At 35.6% G+C, this 17,686-nt stretch overlaps 1 protein-coding gene across 3 annotated transcripts in view; it reads right to left on the bottom strand.

The window, feature by feature from the left end:
- The window catches only part of ADAMTS6 (ADAM metallopeptidase with thrombospondin type 1 motif 6), a 270,739-nt gene that overhangs the window by 170,509 nt on the left and 82,544 nt on the right, over positions 1-17,686 (bottom strand). For all 3 annotated transcript variants that reach the window (XM_049864257.1, XM_049864238.1, XM_049864248.1), the window contains exon 7: positions 4,397-4,440. In XM_049864257.1, coding sequence (XP_049720214.1) covers positions 4,397-4,440 — 44 coding nt within the window. The remainder of the gene's footprint in view (positions 1-4,396; positions 4,441-17,686) is intronic.

Genomic DNA, 17,686 nt, shown 5'->3' on the forward strand with positions numbered 1-17,686 from the left:
GGCGGAAAGTCATTCACACGTTCAGTGTAGTTCTCCTCTCTCCCATCCACCTACAATATATTATAGTTTTACTAATAAAGAAAAACTGTGGTGTTAATTTGCTGATTCTAGTGAAATGTTATGTTACTCAAGGTATTCTCCCTTGGGAATTTTAGTATATAGGCGCTTTACTATCTACTTCCAAAAGAATATCAAGCTGTGTCATTCATTACAGAATTTGAAAATGGTGCTTAGAAAAAAATAATTATGCAGAAGAAAAATGTCACCCTTTGTAAGAAAACAGATGCCAAATCATATACATACAGACTAAAATACATTTAGAAGATACTGAAGGAAAAGTAGAAAAAAAATACATATATATGTTGAAGTCTACTATCTTGATCCAAATATTAATGACTGCCTTCCCATCAAAAGTAATTTTAACTCTTCAGTGAGTATTTATTGAGTGCAATAAGCAACGTTCTGTGAGAGGTACAATTTCCCATTTGCACTAATTTGGAACAGTAAAAGCTATTCAACCCAGATTTTTAATGCCAGGAAAGTTCTAGAAATTGTTGTTGTTGGTTTTTTTTTCCTCATATCATTTAATATAAAATACCAACATATTAATCGCATTGGAACAGAGTTAAGGTTAGTGCTGGATTTGCTAATAGATTGTTTGCTTTTCCTACTGTTTTTAGTGTGTGTGTGTGTGTGTGTGTGGGAGGGCAGGAAATAGGAAGGGGAATTGATTTCTGCCTCAGAGTTGTTATAAATACTGGTGATACCCTTATGCTGCCCTTCCATTCACTCAGAGGTGTTGGGACATGAAGAAGAGAAAGCAAAAAGTGGGACCAGCTAAGGCAAGATGACTCAATTTTTTTTTTATTAATCCGAAATATTTATTGTCATTCCAAACTCAACATGGAATGGGGAGGAAGAGAGAATGAATTTTTGAAAAATGGCAATATATTTTTCTTTACCTGACTTTAAGCCATTAGAGTTCAACATGGCCCATTAGGTGAGAAGAATAAAGCCATGTTGTTTGAACACTGTTTTGAGCTTCATGAAATGTGGTAAAAGTAGAATTACTAAGGATAAAAAAAAAAATTTTTTTTTAAGGATAATTACTGTTAAATTAATATTTCTCATATTTGATATAAAATTATTAGTTCTACTAAAAGAACAACTTAAAGAACATATTTGGGAAATAACATACATGTAGAAATATGAAGGTCAATCTTAGCTAACATAAAAGGAATATTTTAAATTCTAATATATTTTCACAATCCTCCACAATTTTGTTTCCCTATAAAATCGAAGGTGTCAAAGTTCTTATGTGTGATTGTGTTAATAGGGGTTTGATTACTATTTGATTGTTTAGATTTCCTCAGTTTGATGGTCATAGTTTGTGCCCTTCAACCTATTCAGCCATGTTACAATTGGTCACCAGAAGTACTAAGAAAGAAAACATGGAAGAACCCGTATAAACATCAACATGAAAGTTATCAGAATGGGAACTCAAAAAATAATCATCTGCCAAATTCTGTACAGTTAATACATTTTTCCACATAGCTCCATATATATGTATATAAAAAACATATATGTGTATATATACAGTTATATATATGCAGTTGATTCAGTTTTGACGAAGAGAGTATAAAATCAATTTATAATGATTTATAATTGGAAAAATAATATTAAATATTGAACTTTAAAATGTACTTACATGTACCAAACTATGAATATACTTATTCTAGAAACTGATAAACTATCAAATTTGAAACAGATTATCTAGAAAAAAGCAAAGAGTGGAAGTACTTCAAAGCTCCTTGGGCAGTAATGACAATAAAAGATGAAGAATATATCTCATTGTAAATAACTGATCCATAAAAAGTAGGAATGAACTGAATACATGTGTGCGTCACTATACATATGGTGACTTAACGTGTGTCAGAGCAGAACCATGCTCTGCAGGGTTTTTTTCGGTGGCTGACTATTCAGAAGTAGATCACTAGGCCTTTCTTCCAAGGTGCCTCTGGGTGTCTGGGTAGTACAAACAGTTAACGCACTCAGTTGTTAATCAGAAAGTTGGAGGTTTCAGTCTGCCCAGAGGTGCCTCGGAAAAAAGACTTGACAATCTACTTCTGAAAGATCAGTCATTGAAAACTCTATGGAACACAGTTCTATTCTGTCACACATGGGATTGCCATGAGACAGAACTGACTTCATAGCAACTGGTTGGTGGTGTATATATATATAAAGTATATCCACTAGAAAAATGAAGTTGTTCTTATATGTGTACTTGCTTTGAGGCTTAGTATCTACTGCACCTAAAATTGATTAAGCATTTAGAAAATGCTTACGGAATTTGAACAGTAAACAGAGAGGGTAAATTAAACAGTACAGACAATTTCTACATATAATAATAATAACATTTTATTTTTCTGAGTACAGTAGTCCCCCCTTATCAGTGGTTTTGCTTTCCTAGGTTTCAGTTCCACACAGTCAACCAGAGTCCAAAAATGTTAAATGAGTAGTGTGATGAAATCTCGCACTGTCCCGCCGAGGGACCACATTCACATAACTTTTATTACACTATATTGTTATAATTGTCCTATTTTATTATTAGTTATTGTTGTTAATCTCTTACTGTGCCTAATTTATAAGTTAAACTTTATAATAGGTATGTATGTATAAGAGAAAACATAGTATATACAAGGTTCAGCACTATCTGCAGTTTCAGGCATGAAGGGGTCTTGGAACGTATCCCCCCAGAATAAGGGGAAACTACTGTACCTTGTTTACAAAACACCTTTATATTTTCTGCCTTGATTTTAACAATATCTCTGTAGAATGGAGGCAGGTATTAGTGCTACTTTATAGATCAGGAAATTGAGGAAGAAAAAGTTTAAATAAATTGCACAAGGTAATGCACTGAAACTATCAAATCCAGTTTTGAATTTCTGGTTTATGGCCCCCTCCATTGGATTATCCTGGTCCTGTGAACCTAAAACACCAGGAAGAAAATCTTCTTGATGTGAACTCTCTCAGCAAGGTGAGTTCTTTCTGAAGCTATCTTTTTAACCTGCAAATTTCTCCACAGTAATACTCAGTGTAGACTAAATGGGATTTCTTCTTTAACCATAAATCCTGAGGGAAATGGGGTGGGATAAACTGGGAAAGGCAGGTAAAACCATCAAGAACACTTTTTATCTCTGAAGAGATATTTCACTGAACTCCCCAGAAAGCTGGGTAACACCTTTTCTCCCCCCTCTTTAATTTGATCTTTCCAAAGTCTTTATCAGGTGCATAAGAAGAGCTTTCATAAATTATTACTTTATAGATAAGAAAACCGAGACTTGTCGTTGAGAAGCTAGAAAATTCATCTTCAGTTGCTTAACTTCTGAGTCTCTAAAAGATCTCTGTGACAAAGAATTTATCATAGATAAGAAGCACTTGTTTCTTACAGCAAGTGGTTTCTTAATTAGACTCCTGGAAAGCTACCATTTTTCCCTATTTGTATTTGCAGTTAACTTTCAACCAATAAACTATGCTCTGTAACAAAATGTGATTTTTAAAATTTTAGAATACTACAGAAATGCTTTTTATAAAACACATGATATTTGGGGAAGCACAAAAAAGACAGTCCTCTCCCTTCTCTCCACCTCTGGTTATATTTTATAAAATTATCTTTTTGTGGGGAGAAGGGGTGCTATAAATATCTAAATTTATGAGGGACACCCTTTCCACAAAATTGCACCAAAAGAAGTACGTTCTTGATGCCTGCCCTTTAAGTAGTCCCAAAGCTTTTTTTTCCCCCCTTTCCTTTTTCTAAGGAGCTCTGGTGGCACAGTAATTAAGCACTCAGCTCCTAACCAAAAGGTTGGTCGTTTGAACCCACCAGCCGCTCCACGGGAGAAAGATGTGGCAGTCTGCTTCCATAAAGATTACAGCCTTGGAAACCCTATGGGGCAGTTCTACTTTGTCCTATAAGGTCGTTATGAGTCAGAATTGATTCATCAGCAATGGGCTTTCCTTTCCTAGCCTGGGATGTGAAGATACTAGTTGCTTTCATTTCCTATCAAACTTCTTGATATTTTTGGAAATACACAACAGAGATGGATTGTATGAAAATGAGTGGTAATCTTTGATTTATAACTATTGCTTGATGATTTTGAATCATCTTCTAAGTATTTTTAATCATCACTCCAGCTTCCAGAAAAAAAGCCAATGAAATTTACATAATATATCTTTGTTTCCTAGTAAACTATATATCCATAAGGGTCAGGTCTAACAATTTCTATAGGTAATTTCAGATGTACCAGAAAGGAAAATGACCAATTTAATAATGAAGAATAAAAGCCATTGGTCCAAATATATGATCTAAACTCTTCTCCCTTTATAAAAAACTTACCCAGTGTTCCACAGGGCTTATTTTTATAAGTGCAGATATCATATCTGTGGAGGAGAAAAAAAGAGAGATGAAATTTGTAATCTGATCAAATTTGTAAAGTATTTTTGTATATTCATCACATTTCTTTCTTGGAGCTCTGGTTGTCAGACCACAATCAGTGCAATTATGAGCAGCCAGCTGGAGTGCTAGCATTTTCAGCACGCTGGGGAACACCACCGGCTGTACTGTACTCACAGACTCTGGCTGCAAGCCAGTGCGACACCTGCCAGTAAGAAAGAAAGGTTAAAGAGTGGATTTTTGTAATCGCAAATTCCATAAAACCATCTACCATATTGTTTTGAAGCTAGAATAGCTTGTGTACAGACTGCTACTGCTTCTACAAAAAGGTAATGGTGGCTTTTTATTCCCAACTTCTTCTGAAGCTGCTGAATATTTGTTATAGCCACAGACTGTATTCTATACCTCTGAGCTATAAGGACTATTTGGAGTTGCTTCATTCAATTCTAATATGGGTTCTTGTTAAATAATAATAATGGTAATAAGCTAATGCAATACGGCAATGGGAATAAAATTAACATTACTAATTTAAGTAAATTTGCATACAGCTAAACAAATTGCTCAACAGAAAGCTTTCCTAATGTTGGTCACACTTATTCTAATGCTGTACTGTATTATAAGTGAATACAAAAGATGGAGTCCATAAACTAAGTTTGCATATTTTTAAATGTATTGCTTTATAATGTTAAGTCAATATTGATACAAACATATACTTTAAGCATTTCTATAGCGATAGAACTAATCTTGTGAACTAATCTCGGAGACCAAAGGTATTCAGAATACAATTTTCTTTAGAAGACCAAAGTGTTTTATTTGCTCATGTTTTGTTAGACATGAAAAGCTTTTCAGTTAAAAAAAATTTCACAAACTATAGGAAAATCTAAGTTATAAAAATTCTCTTTTATTATATGTAAATAATGATTAGTTAGTATTACTGGAAGAGGGGGTGAGTAATTCTTGTTTATCAAACAACAGACCAAAATGCATTTTCAAGAAACAAAAGTTACAACCAGCCACACCACTGTGTTGCTGAGCTCATTAAAATCCCTGAAGTTTCTCTCTGCTTATTTTTAGAATTTTGTACTTTTCATCCTGTTCATTTTACATTTGAGGACAGAGATTTTCTTTTTCTCTTAGATAGCCTTTTCTTCATTACTCATCTCCTCTCTTTTTTCTCTTATAATTGATAAGCCACCTGATTGCAGTGTCTGACACTGTCTCGAATGTACAATATGAAGAGAGTACTGGTGAATGCTTCCTGGCCAGTACACCTCATATGCAACTGCCACCTGTCTGTCAGTGGAGGCTTGCATGTTGCTATGATGCTGAACAGATTTCAGGGAAAAAGAAAGGCCTGGTGGTCTACTTCCCAAAATCAGTCGATGAAAACCCTAAGGATCACAATAGTCCAATACCCAACCAATCATGGGGTTGGCTCAAGACAGGGCAGCTTTTTATCTCATTGTGTATGGAGTCGCCATGATCTGGGGCCTACACCATGGCAGCTAACAACTGGTGTAGTAACCAGGGCACCAAAAGTATATTCTGGGTGTTACAATCGATATATCTTGTGATCATGGTACATTATGCTGGTGTCATTACGTATCACAACCCATACTGGCAGTCTTCAAGATAATACAAGCAAAGATCTTCACCATAATAGAGATACAGATGTTTAAAGGAAATCTATTCCCAGATCCTCAGCTTCCATATGCACCCTTTCCTGAAATTTATCTTCTTAATAATGTACCTGTCATCTACCAGTTTTCCTTCCCTCTCTCGCCTTCCACAATTGCCCTATTCCTACTTTACAAAAAGAAAGCATGTCTCTTACTCATCCCAAACTTTATTATGTTGCATTGCCCCATGGTGTAAAAGTATCCAGAGCAGAAAACATACAACAAAGGGACAATTCAAGATTACATTGTTCCTGGGGGTAAATCCATTAAGAGTAACGCAAGAAAAATTGAAGAGATGATGCTTATTTCATCTGGCAATATTCTGTGCCTTTTCTACCAAACTATCTGTTTATAAATCTATCTGTCTACCTACCTACCTACCTGTATACATGTATATCACCATTATAATCTGGAAGCGAGATGGTTGCCATGAAGGAGTATATGAACATATTCATTTGATCTACAAAATTATATCAGACTATTAATTGACAGACAATAAGTCTGACTTAGCTAAGTAGTTTGGCAATGGGGACCAATCTGGCCAATTAGACTAAATGGTGAACATTTTTCATGATTCAATGAACTAAATACATAGTTTCTTACAGGAACAGAGTCTGAAAAGGGTATGGCACATCCAAAAAACCTTAAGAAGCTCAGAGAGGCTGAAATATTTAATGTATACAATGAAATATTAGAAAATGAATTGAGAGAGTTGAGAAGGAAGGAGAAACAGATCATTAAGTGCCTTGAATGTAAAACCAAGGAATTTAGATTTGTTTTTTTCTATAGGCAAAAGCAACCTACAAAGTCATTCCACAGTAGGAAAAAGTTTATGTTTAAAAAAAAAATGTGTTTATGTGAGTATGTCTACAAATATAAATCTGGGAGGAAAGAGATGAGTATCTCTAAGGGAGAAGTGGGAGAGTAGGGAGAACACAATGATTTTTTTCTATGTATACATTTCTGTACACACGCCACTCCAGAGGGAGGTTCCCTTTGACTATTTTTTAGAATTCCAAACTTTTCATTCTGTTCATTTTACATCTGTGTCAGAGCAGAACTGTGCTCCATAGGGTTTTTAATAGATGATTTTTTGGCCTTTCTTCTGAAGCACCTCTGGGTGGATTTGAACCTCCAACCTTTCAGTTAGCAACCAGGGACACCAATATTTCTGTATAACCAACATTTAATCAGAATGGCCATACTGCAAATAATGTTTCAACTATGTCTGCCTCCAATGATCAACACAAAAGATCATTGATAATTAGCATAAAGAGTGTTTAATAAAATGTTTAGAATGTGTTTTTCATTCAAGAAAGAAATTAGTGGTGTTCAAAACATGATGATTGGCCAAAATATTTCAGAGGCAGTCCTCACTCTGCACAAATGATAAGTTTTGTAGACTGTACACTTAGGTAAAGCATCTGAGATTTGGTCCTGTGTGGAATTGACTCGATGGCACTGGGGTGGGGGTTATCCTGATGGCAAATATAAGGATAAGAGAATTCTGTCCCTAGAATATTTTTGTGTATATATTGAGTGACTGAGGAGCCTTGGTGGCACAGTGGTTAAGCACTTGGCTGCTAATCAAAAGGTCGGCTTATACATAACAAAATATTCAGCACCAGCCACTTCACAGGAGAAAGACGTGGCAGTGTGCTTCCATAAAGATTTACAGCCTTGGAAACCCTAGGGGACCATTCTACTCTGCTCTGTAGGGTCACTGTGAGTTGGAATTGACTCGATGGCGATAGGTTTGGTTTACTTTTGGTTTTTGAGTGAAGATTTCATGCACATTTGTCACTGTACCTAAATAAGAGAGGGCCGGACTGTCATCAAGGGTATCTGAATTATTTTGTGCCTACTTGCTAATCAATGATGATTTAACAAATATTTGTATGCATAATGAAATCTGGTCAAAGACTTTCCTTCATCGTAACTGGTAGCAACTCTCACTCAAACTCTAAGAATTTCATGACCTGTTGAATGCACAGATGTGCTACAGCGCCTCACTGTCTCCCTGGCTGCTAATGGACATAATAGCTACTAATGGACATAAAGTGAAGAATGTGCTTTAGGGGATGATTGCCTGCTGAAGAAACCCAGAACTCTATCTTATTGGGATAAAGGAGAAAGGGCTGTTCTCTGGCACCCGTAAATCTAGAATAGCCTGAACAGTGGCAATAAATGATATTCATTGCCTGCAGAGGACCTTCTACTTTTATTACCACTTTTTACCTTTTATTGCCCCCTTTCTTTACCCCTTCCCCTACTTGCTCTCTTTACATGCTATGTGGCACGTAGACATGACTGTCCAATTAATATTTAATCCCACGAAACAGGAATTTAGATGCTCTCCTCCCAAGACACACACTGGGGCATGCTTGGATGCCATCTAACACTGCTTTGTGGATGGGAGCCCAACTTCGAAGAACCTAGGCTGATGATGATGTATGCTGTTCTACTCAACCCTGTCTTTTTATTCTGTAAGAAATAAATGCCTCTTGTGTGCGTGAATGCAAACAGCTTTTATCAAAATCTATCTTATGCATAGCTTATTATTCCAATGTGTCTGGTCTGTGCTCTGCTCCAAATGGACTTTCACTAAGAACTTGTGAATACAGTAACATTGCATGACCTTATTAGATTAGGTCAATTTCCAACAATAAAAATTCCCAATTGATAGAAGGAAATAGTAATAAGGGTAATAGGAAAAAACCATCTAGATGTGGCTTTGTCCATCATGATACCTACTTCTAAGCTAAACTTTCCCTTCAAGGCAAGCTTCCATTTCAATATAAAATTGATGAATATAAATATTTTGTCATACCTTGATTATGTATGCCTACTCAATATTGTGCTGCCTATACATAACAAAATATTCAGCATAAGTGCAAGATAATACTTTGACACATTAAAATACTGAAAATTAATTCAGTTATTTTCATGATTTATAAACTTCCTATCCTTTCACATTTTACTCTTGTAAATTTATTTTTTTTTAATCCCCCTCTTTAGTTTGTTCTTATTCCATCCATTCTCTCATTCCTATTTTCCTTCTTTTTCATATATAAATCATGATTCTTTGCTTTCTTATCAACTGTTTTCTTTGTTTCAGGTCTATATTTCTACAGATGAAGAGAATCTTGAGAATTGATTTAATTCAAGCAGTATTACACTTAAACCATGGTTTTTCAAATTAGGCCAAGTATGAACCAGCTTATTTCACCTCTTTGATCTGTCCATCAGTCTTCCCATATCTTATTTTTAAATATGATTTTTCAATTTTATGCCATGATAATAATCCTCACAAACTTCACACTGCTTCCCTCTCTTTTTCTCATTTTCACTTTGCATCACATTTGCTCTAGCCTGTTAACTTTTCCCTGATACTACGCTTTTGCGTTATTATTTCCTGAACTTGATCCCTTACCCTAAATTCACAATGAGGTTTGGACTGATTTAACAAGACCAAAACCAGAGGGAAAGCTTGAACATCTGTGACTATAACTTTGGTATACTTTCTGCTGTGAATACTTTTCAGCTCCTTACTCTCTTAATCACTTTTGGCTAAGCATGGCTACCAGAAGAAACTGGCGATTTGCAAAATATAGCACTACCTTACAAGGATAAAATACCTGGATGGGTTCTTAAAACTTTTCCACAAAACGACATTCCATTCTTAGTAAGGAAACAATCATTGTAAAGAAGGTTCCTTTTAATGACTCAGTTTTGAAAATGGAATGAACTGAAAGTTAGACTTAGAGTCTCATTTATTTAACACTGAGTCATAGACTACTTCCAAACAGAATGCCCATTGTACTGTGTTGTCTCATTATATCTGGCAGTGAAAGCCAAGTGAGAGTGGCACAGCTCTTTTTTGCTTCTTTCCAAGATTCCAAGGCAGCAGCATTATAAAACTGACTTCAATTACAAATGCTACTCTTTATGATAAATGTATAAGATTACTTTAAATAAGGTTTATGTAGCTCATTTTAAAGATTGCATTTTTTTCCTTCTGTTTCCTGTTTTATTTACTGCACTTAACCATTTTTTTTTTTAATAAATAATTTTTATTGTGCTTTAAGTGAAAGTTTACAAATCAGGTCAGTTTCTCACACAAAAACTCATATGCACCTTGCTACACACTCCCAGTTACTCTCCCCCTAATGAGACAGCCTGCTCTCTCCCTCCACTCTCTCTTTTCTTGTCCTTTTCACCAGCTTCTAACCCTCTCCACCCCCTCATCTCCCCTCCAGGCAGGAGATGCCAACATAGTCTCAAGTGGTCACCTGATCCAAGAAGCTCACTCCTCACCAGCATCCCTCTCCAACCCATTGTCCAGTCCAATCCATGTCTGAAGAGTTGGCTTCGGGAATGGTTCCTGTCCTACTGCAACAGAAAGTCTGGGGGCCATGACCACTGGGGTCCTTCCAGTCTCAGTCAGACCATTAAGTCTGGTCTTTTGAGAATTTGGGGTCTGCATCCCACTGCTCTCCTGCTCCCTCAGGGGTTCTCTGTTGTGTTCCCTGTCAGGGCAGTCATCAGTTGTAGCCGGGCACCATCTAGTTCTTCTGGTCTCAGGATGATGTAATCGCTGGTTCATGTGGCCCTTTCTGTCTCTTGGGCTCGTAATCACCTTGTGTCCTTGGTGTTCTTCATTCTCCTTTGATCCAGGTGGGTTGAGACCAATTGATGCATCTTAGATGGCTGCTTGCTAGCGTTTAAGACCCCAGACACCACTCTTCAAAGTGGGATGCAGAATGTTTTCTTAATAGATTTTCTTATGCCAATTGACTTAGATGTCCCCTGAAATCATGGTTCCCAGACCCCTGCCACGCTGGCCTTCGAAGCATTCATTTTACTCAGGAAACTTCTTTGCTTTTGGTTTAGTCCAATTGTGCTGACCTCCCCTGTATTGTGTGCTGTCTTTCCCTTCACCTAAAGTAGTTCTTCTCTACTATCTAATTAGTGAATACCCCTCTCCCACCCTCCCTCCCTCCCCTCTCTTGTAACCACAAAAGAATGTTTTCTTCTCAGTTTAAACTATTTCTCAAGTTCTTATAATAGTGGTCTTATACAATACTTGTCCTTTCGCAACTGACTAATTTCACTCAGCATAATGCCTTCCAGATTTCTCCATGTTATGAAATGTTTCACAGGTTCCTCACTGTTCTTTATCAATGCGTAGTATTCCATTGTATGAATATACCATAATTTATTTATCCATTCATCCATTGATGGGCACCATGGTTGCTTCCATCTTTTTGCTATTGTAAACAGTGCTGCAATAAACATGGGTGTGCATATATCTGTTCGTGTAAAGGCTCTTATTTCTCTAAGATATATTCCAAGGAGTGGGATTGCTGAATCGTATGGTAGTACAGATTGCATTTTTGATAGCATTCATATCCTTTTATCTGAATGCATTCATTATCTGAGGAAAGTTACTCACTGAAGAAAGAAATGAAACAAATTTAAGGATTTTCATTCGTATTGCCACTAACAGCCCCTTCCCACTTCTCCAGCCTTATGTCCACCTCTGTCTCCCTCTCTTTCCAATCTCAAGCCATATTTGCCTTCTTTTGGTTTCCTGAACACACCATGTTCCCTCTTATTTCATGACCTTTGACTTTTCTATTTTCTCCACTGGGAACACTTTTCTACCCAGCTGTACCCTCATTGCTAAGTTACTTCTATTAACCTTTCAGATCTCTAGTCAATAGACTTCTTCAAAGAAGTCTTCCCTGACTAGAAAGTTTCCCATAATAAACACTCTCAGATCCCCCTAAACCTTTCCATTGTAACTCTTCGCAAACTCATAATTTTGTAAGTGTTTTTCCTACTATACTGCAAATTCTTTTGCTCACCATTGTATCCCAACAGCTAGCACAATGCCTGGCACTCAGTAGGTGTTTGATATTTACAGAAGTATTACCTTCAGAAAACTTGTATCAGCTTATACTTTCATAAACCTATTTTCTGAAACTCTTGTCAACAGTTAATAGAAAGTTATTCTTAGGGTCTCAAAACACAGTTCGATAATGAAGTTCTGGCATGTTTACCAAGGAAACAAGAATTTAAAAAATCTACACATAACATAGTGCTGCCTTGGCAAGTAGATGATGGAATAGGTAGCAATTCATATAAAATTTATTAACAGATTCTTTCATATAATCGAATCAAAAAACTCATTTTTTCCAACCAATATTTATTGAGAGATTGTCATGTATCAAGGTAAGGATAAATATGAACAAGAATGATATAATCTCTCATCCTAAGAAGCTAAGAAACATTTCTAAAAATCAGCAAAATTTTAATTAGGTATCACCAGAAAGAGAAAATGTTTTTGCTTTTTTATACCGCAGGAGTACAATTTATTGGTCTGTACACTGGTCATTCTGTTCATTCATTTCTGTATTCTCCCTTTTCTTTGTTTTTTCACACGCATTCAGTCATCATGAACTGCATAATTGTTCCTCCATGAAGCTGCATCCATCCTTTCAATTGGAACAGTACTTATAACTCTCTAATTTATACCCTTAATTACCTCTTGTTGGAATAAATGGAAACATCTTTTATCAAAATCTATCTTATACACAGCTTATTAATTATTCCAAAAGCATAGCTTTGCTTATGCTATCCTTCCACTCAAAAACCCAATTAACTACTAAAGTCTAAACACCTTAGCTTGAAGTTCAAGACTGTTTATAATCTAGCTTCAAATTATCTTTTAAGAATTATCTTTGCTTCTCCCTACATATCTTCTGCTCTAGCCAAATTTTACTGTATATTCACCACTTTCCTTAATCTTTCCTGCCTCCGCACCTCGTTCATATAATACTTGTCCCCCGTTTCTACTACAAAGTTCTAGATATGCTTTAAGCTTGGTTCAAATACCGCATCCTTCACAAAGCCTGAAGCGATCTATCCTTCCTCTAATTATAGCAGTTTTCATGTGTTTTACATTGTTGCTTTACACTACTTACTTATATAAGCCTCATCTTCCTCGCAAATACTGTCCCTGGTATTTAGGGGATATAATAATCACCCCCTAAAAAAAGAAGAGAAAAAAAAAAAAAACGAACCACCACAACAAAAAAAACTATGAGAGTTTTATGGTCTCTGACTCCTGGGATGTTAATATTTCTCATGGTAAAATTATTAAGTGATCTTCAGATTATGATTAAGTTTTTCATATAGTTTAACCACTAGAAGGAAAAGTGTTGATTATGCTGGTTTGTGTATTCTAGTCCACTGCCAGCTGTATTTTTCTTTGTAAGTTAATGAGTTGGTGCTTTGGCTTCATATAGATCAGTTTCAAGAGTTCAGTTAACAGTGAGTCTATCTCTGAAGATGGGTTTGCATGCTGACAAGAATCAGATTTTTAAGTCTCCAAGGTTAAGAACCAGGTTTTAGAGTGTACTAAATTCACCAAGTTAATAAGCGTCCCTTGAAAGACATTTTAAGGGGGTAAATATAATGCCCCTTTAAAGGAGTAAATACAATAATTCCAATACCCCCCTTTAGTTGCATCAATAAACATACTATGTATTTTTAATATTAAAATATTTGCAACCATTACAGCATCTAGAACAAAAACAGATAAAATATATTGAATGAAAAAAGTTGGTTTTCTAAAAAATAAAATAATTAACAATTTGCTTTTTGCTTAAAAAACAAATTACTCTTCTAGGAAAAAAAATTACATCTTCCTCTAGCATTGACAGAAATTTTTTATTTGACATCAATAGATAATGAGAATGCTTTATAAACAATATGAAACTGAGCAGGCTGCTTTTATATTATTTATTATATATGGGCATTTTATACAAATAACTTTACATACTTTACTACATCTAAAATTTTTTCTTTTGAATTTTTTACTACAGCATCTTTTTAGTTTTACAGACATGGTAGACCACAACAGCTCTTTGATTTAAAATAAAGTACACAGCTTATTTTGTCTTCTTCCTCAAAAAACCTCAAAACCAAAAGAAGCTATTTAAATCAAGGAAGGAAAAGCATAATATACACGTTAAGCATTGCTCAATAGGGAGAAGAGTTTTTCTATTGTTAGTATATGTGTCTTTTAAATCTAATCACAAACAACCAATAGTCTAGTTCTTCTAGTCAGTGCTTCGGTAGCTGATTTGCAAAGATAAATAATTTTTATTTATTGTCAGGCAAACTGTTACAACAGCACTGATTTTTCGCCCCAGTTCATTTTTTAAAAATGCATATAAAAGGGTTATTCTTGGGAAAAACACCACTAGAGCACTGTATCTTTGTTCTGCTTTTGTAAATATGTGTATAGAAGTTAAAATATAGGATAAGACTATATTTAAAATTTGACATAATCCTTTTTCTAACTGATATTTACCATCAAACCAATTGTTAAACAAACAATAGATATCATTTGTCTTCTAAAGTGTGATCTAATTAAAAGAATGTGTAGTCTAAAAAAGCCTTTGAGGGGTCATATTAATTATCCTTCTGATTTAACAAAGCTTCATACTTCATTCTTATAAACAGAATTGACTTGTAACTTGAATTTTATTACGTTATCAAGTCAACCAGACATATTTCCATAAGAACTGATCATAAGTCAAAACTTCCAGATCAACTTAATTTTTCCCTACCAGAAAAAAAAAAGAGTGCAAAAAATGCAAGCTTACCTAATGAACTCTAGAATGAAAAATGCCTCAAATGCCCTTTGGGCAGCTCCATGTTACCTATAAAGGTCTCAAGTGTTATAAAATGTTTTACAATGTCTCTTTAGTCACTTATTCTTACATTCTAAGTGTAAAAGTTTCCTCATATCTAAACTCTTCATGCTCCAGGTTAAGTAGATTTCTTTTTATTTGACCTTCACTGAAGATTAAGAACATCTGGTCTCGATCCTTTATGCATAAATTAAATACCTCTAAGTCTTCTCTGGAGTAATAATCCTTGCTACTTTAAAATTTTTCTTGTAGGTTTCATTTTCAACCCTTTAATCATCTTTGTGGTCCTCCTCTGAACTTTCTCCAAGTTCTTCATGTCCTTCCTTAGTGGTACAGCCCAGAACTAGAAACAATGCTCTTGTGTCTGACCAGTGGCAAGTACAATGGGAAAATAATCTCAAGTTTCCTACATTCTTGACTTCTATTTATGTGACCTAGTATTGTGCTTGCTTTAACCACAACACTACATTGTTAACTATGCTAATCATATTATTCCTTTACTATTAAGAGATTTTCCAACTTATTAAATATAGTCAGTTACTGATCTTCAGGAGATAATGCTATCTTCCTCTCTAACCATACTGCTTTATGTTTGCCCCCTACTATACTTCATTGGAAACTCTGGTGGTGTAGTGGTTAAGTGCTACGGCTGCTAACCAAAGGCTCGGCAGTTCGAATCCTCCAGGCGCTCCTTGGAAGCTCTATGGGGCAGTTCTACTCTGTCCTATAGGGTCGCTATGAGTCGGAATCGACTCGACGGGGCTGGGTGGGTTGGGTATATTTCATTATCCTAATTTCTAATCAGTATTCCTGGTGGTGCAGTGGTAAAGAGCATGGCTGCTAACCAAAAGGTGGGCAGTTCAAATCCACCAGCCGCTCCCAGGAAACCCATTGAGGTAATTCTACTCTGTCCTATAGGGTCGCTATGAGTCAGGATCAACTCAACAGCAACAAGTTTGTTTGTTTTAATTCCAATTTGCTAAATTATTTTAGCCTAACATTATTCTCTACTGTGAAACAAGACATAGATGCCGCTTACTACATTTTTATCCAACTCCAATTGCTAATAATTTATTAACAATATTAGAACACCTAATAGTTACATGAAGCCCTGGTGGCATAGTGGTTAAGAGCTCGTCTGCTAACCAAAAGGTCAGCAGTTCAAATCCACCAGCTGCTCCTTGGAAACCATATGGGGCAGTTCTACTCTGCCCCATAGGATCACTATGAGTTGGAAATCAACCCAAGGCAATAGGTTTTTTTTTTTTTTTTTTTTTTGGAATCATTACATGGTCTACAAGAGGGGTTTACGTGCTCTAAAATGCTATGTGCCAGAATTCACAGCTCTGAAAAAAGTCTGGCTTAGAAAGGCCTTGTTAAATCTGCTCCATCATCTCCATGTCCCAACTCAACACTGACTATCTCAGGGGTTAAAGGTCATAGGTATGAAAAACCAAATGGTCTCATAATTTCATAACCTCTCAAAGTTCTCCCAATATATTGATCAGTTTCTTATGCAGAAAACAATAAGAATATTGAAAAATCACAATTTATTACAACTATTTCGGTTACCTTGCTTTACTAGGCGTTCTATTTTGCTATTAATTGAATTATGTCAGTTCGAGTAAGTTTACTGAAAAATATCCCAAAAAAGCATTTTCATAATGATCTTAGTATATATGGAGCTACACCAGATAAAACGCCAAGAAAATTAAACTGACCTGGTTCCTCTCGTTGAGCAGGATCCTGGATATTTAACTGACTTACTAACATGAAAATAAGATCACCAGAAAAAATTCATCAAGCCCTTTATAGTTATCACAGACATGACTTATATATTATATATAGTTCAGAAGAAATGCTTTTAAGAGTTGAAAAACAACGGCCACTATTTGGAAGATAAAGGCCAGTAATTAATGGCCATAGGGGGAGAAGTAATCATGGTGTTCTATCTGAACAAAGTTGTTCTAGCCAACTTTTTAAAAATATCTAATATTGTCCTCTACAAAGTAAAGGTTCAAAAGATATTTATAAGTGATGAAATAAGAAACAAAGGTTAATTTATAACATAAAGCTAAAATGATAACCAAGAGGAATTAAAAAAAATGATTAAATATATTAGAAAGGTGACCATAGAGTCATTACTTTAACTCAATGAAATTATTATCCATCAGAGAAGCAAAAAAAGAATTTCTTCAATTGTGGCAAAATCTCATTATTTAGAGATACAACATTGTCTTAGTTACTGAGTGCTGCTGAAACAAAAAAATACCACAAATGAATGGCTTTAAAGAATAGGAATCTATTTTTCACAGCTCAGGATGCTATCAGTCCCAATATAGGTCGTGGCTCTAGCGGGAGGTCCTTCTTTGTCCACTTCAGCTTCTTGTAGTGGGCAATCCTCGGAGTTCCTGGGCTTGTAGGTGCATCTGCCTTGTGGGTCTGCCTTCACATGTCTGCTTCTCCCTGGATATATGTGTGTGCACACACATGTGTGTGTCTATTCTGGCCTTTCTATAACTCAGGTTTGATTAGGTTTAGGATCCACCCTACATTGGCATGACCTAACTAACATAACAAAAGGAAACTCCTATTTCCAAACAGGGTCGTATTTACTGGTACAAAGGCTAGGATTTCACCACATATTTTAGGGGTACACAATTAAATCCGTAACAGATCATAACTCCCAGAAGTAATAGCTTAAAGAATTAACAGTGGATCCTCTGGGCTACTAGACTATGAGTGGGATGAGATATAGTAAGAGCCTATTTATTGCTTATAACCATTAGAATATATTATTTTGATTCAAAAAAAAATTTGTTTTTAAT

The sequence above is a fragment of the Elephas maximus genome, chromosome 2, assembly GCF_024166365.1.
Source record: "Elephas maximus indicus isolate mEleMax1 chromosome 2, mEleMax1 primary haplotype, whole genome shotgun sequence".
In the NCBI taxonomy this organism is placed as follows: Eukaryota; Metazoa; Chordata; class Mammalia; order Proboscidea; family Elephantidae; genus Elephas; species Elephas maximus.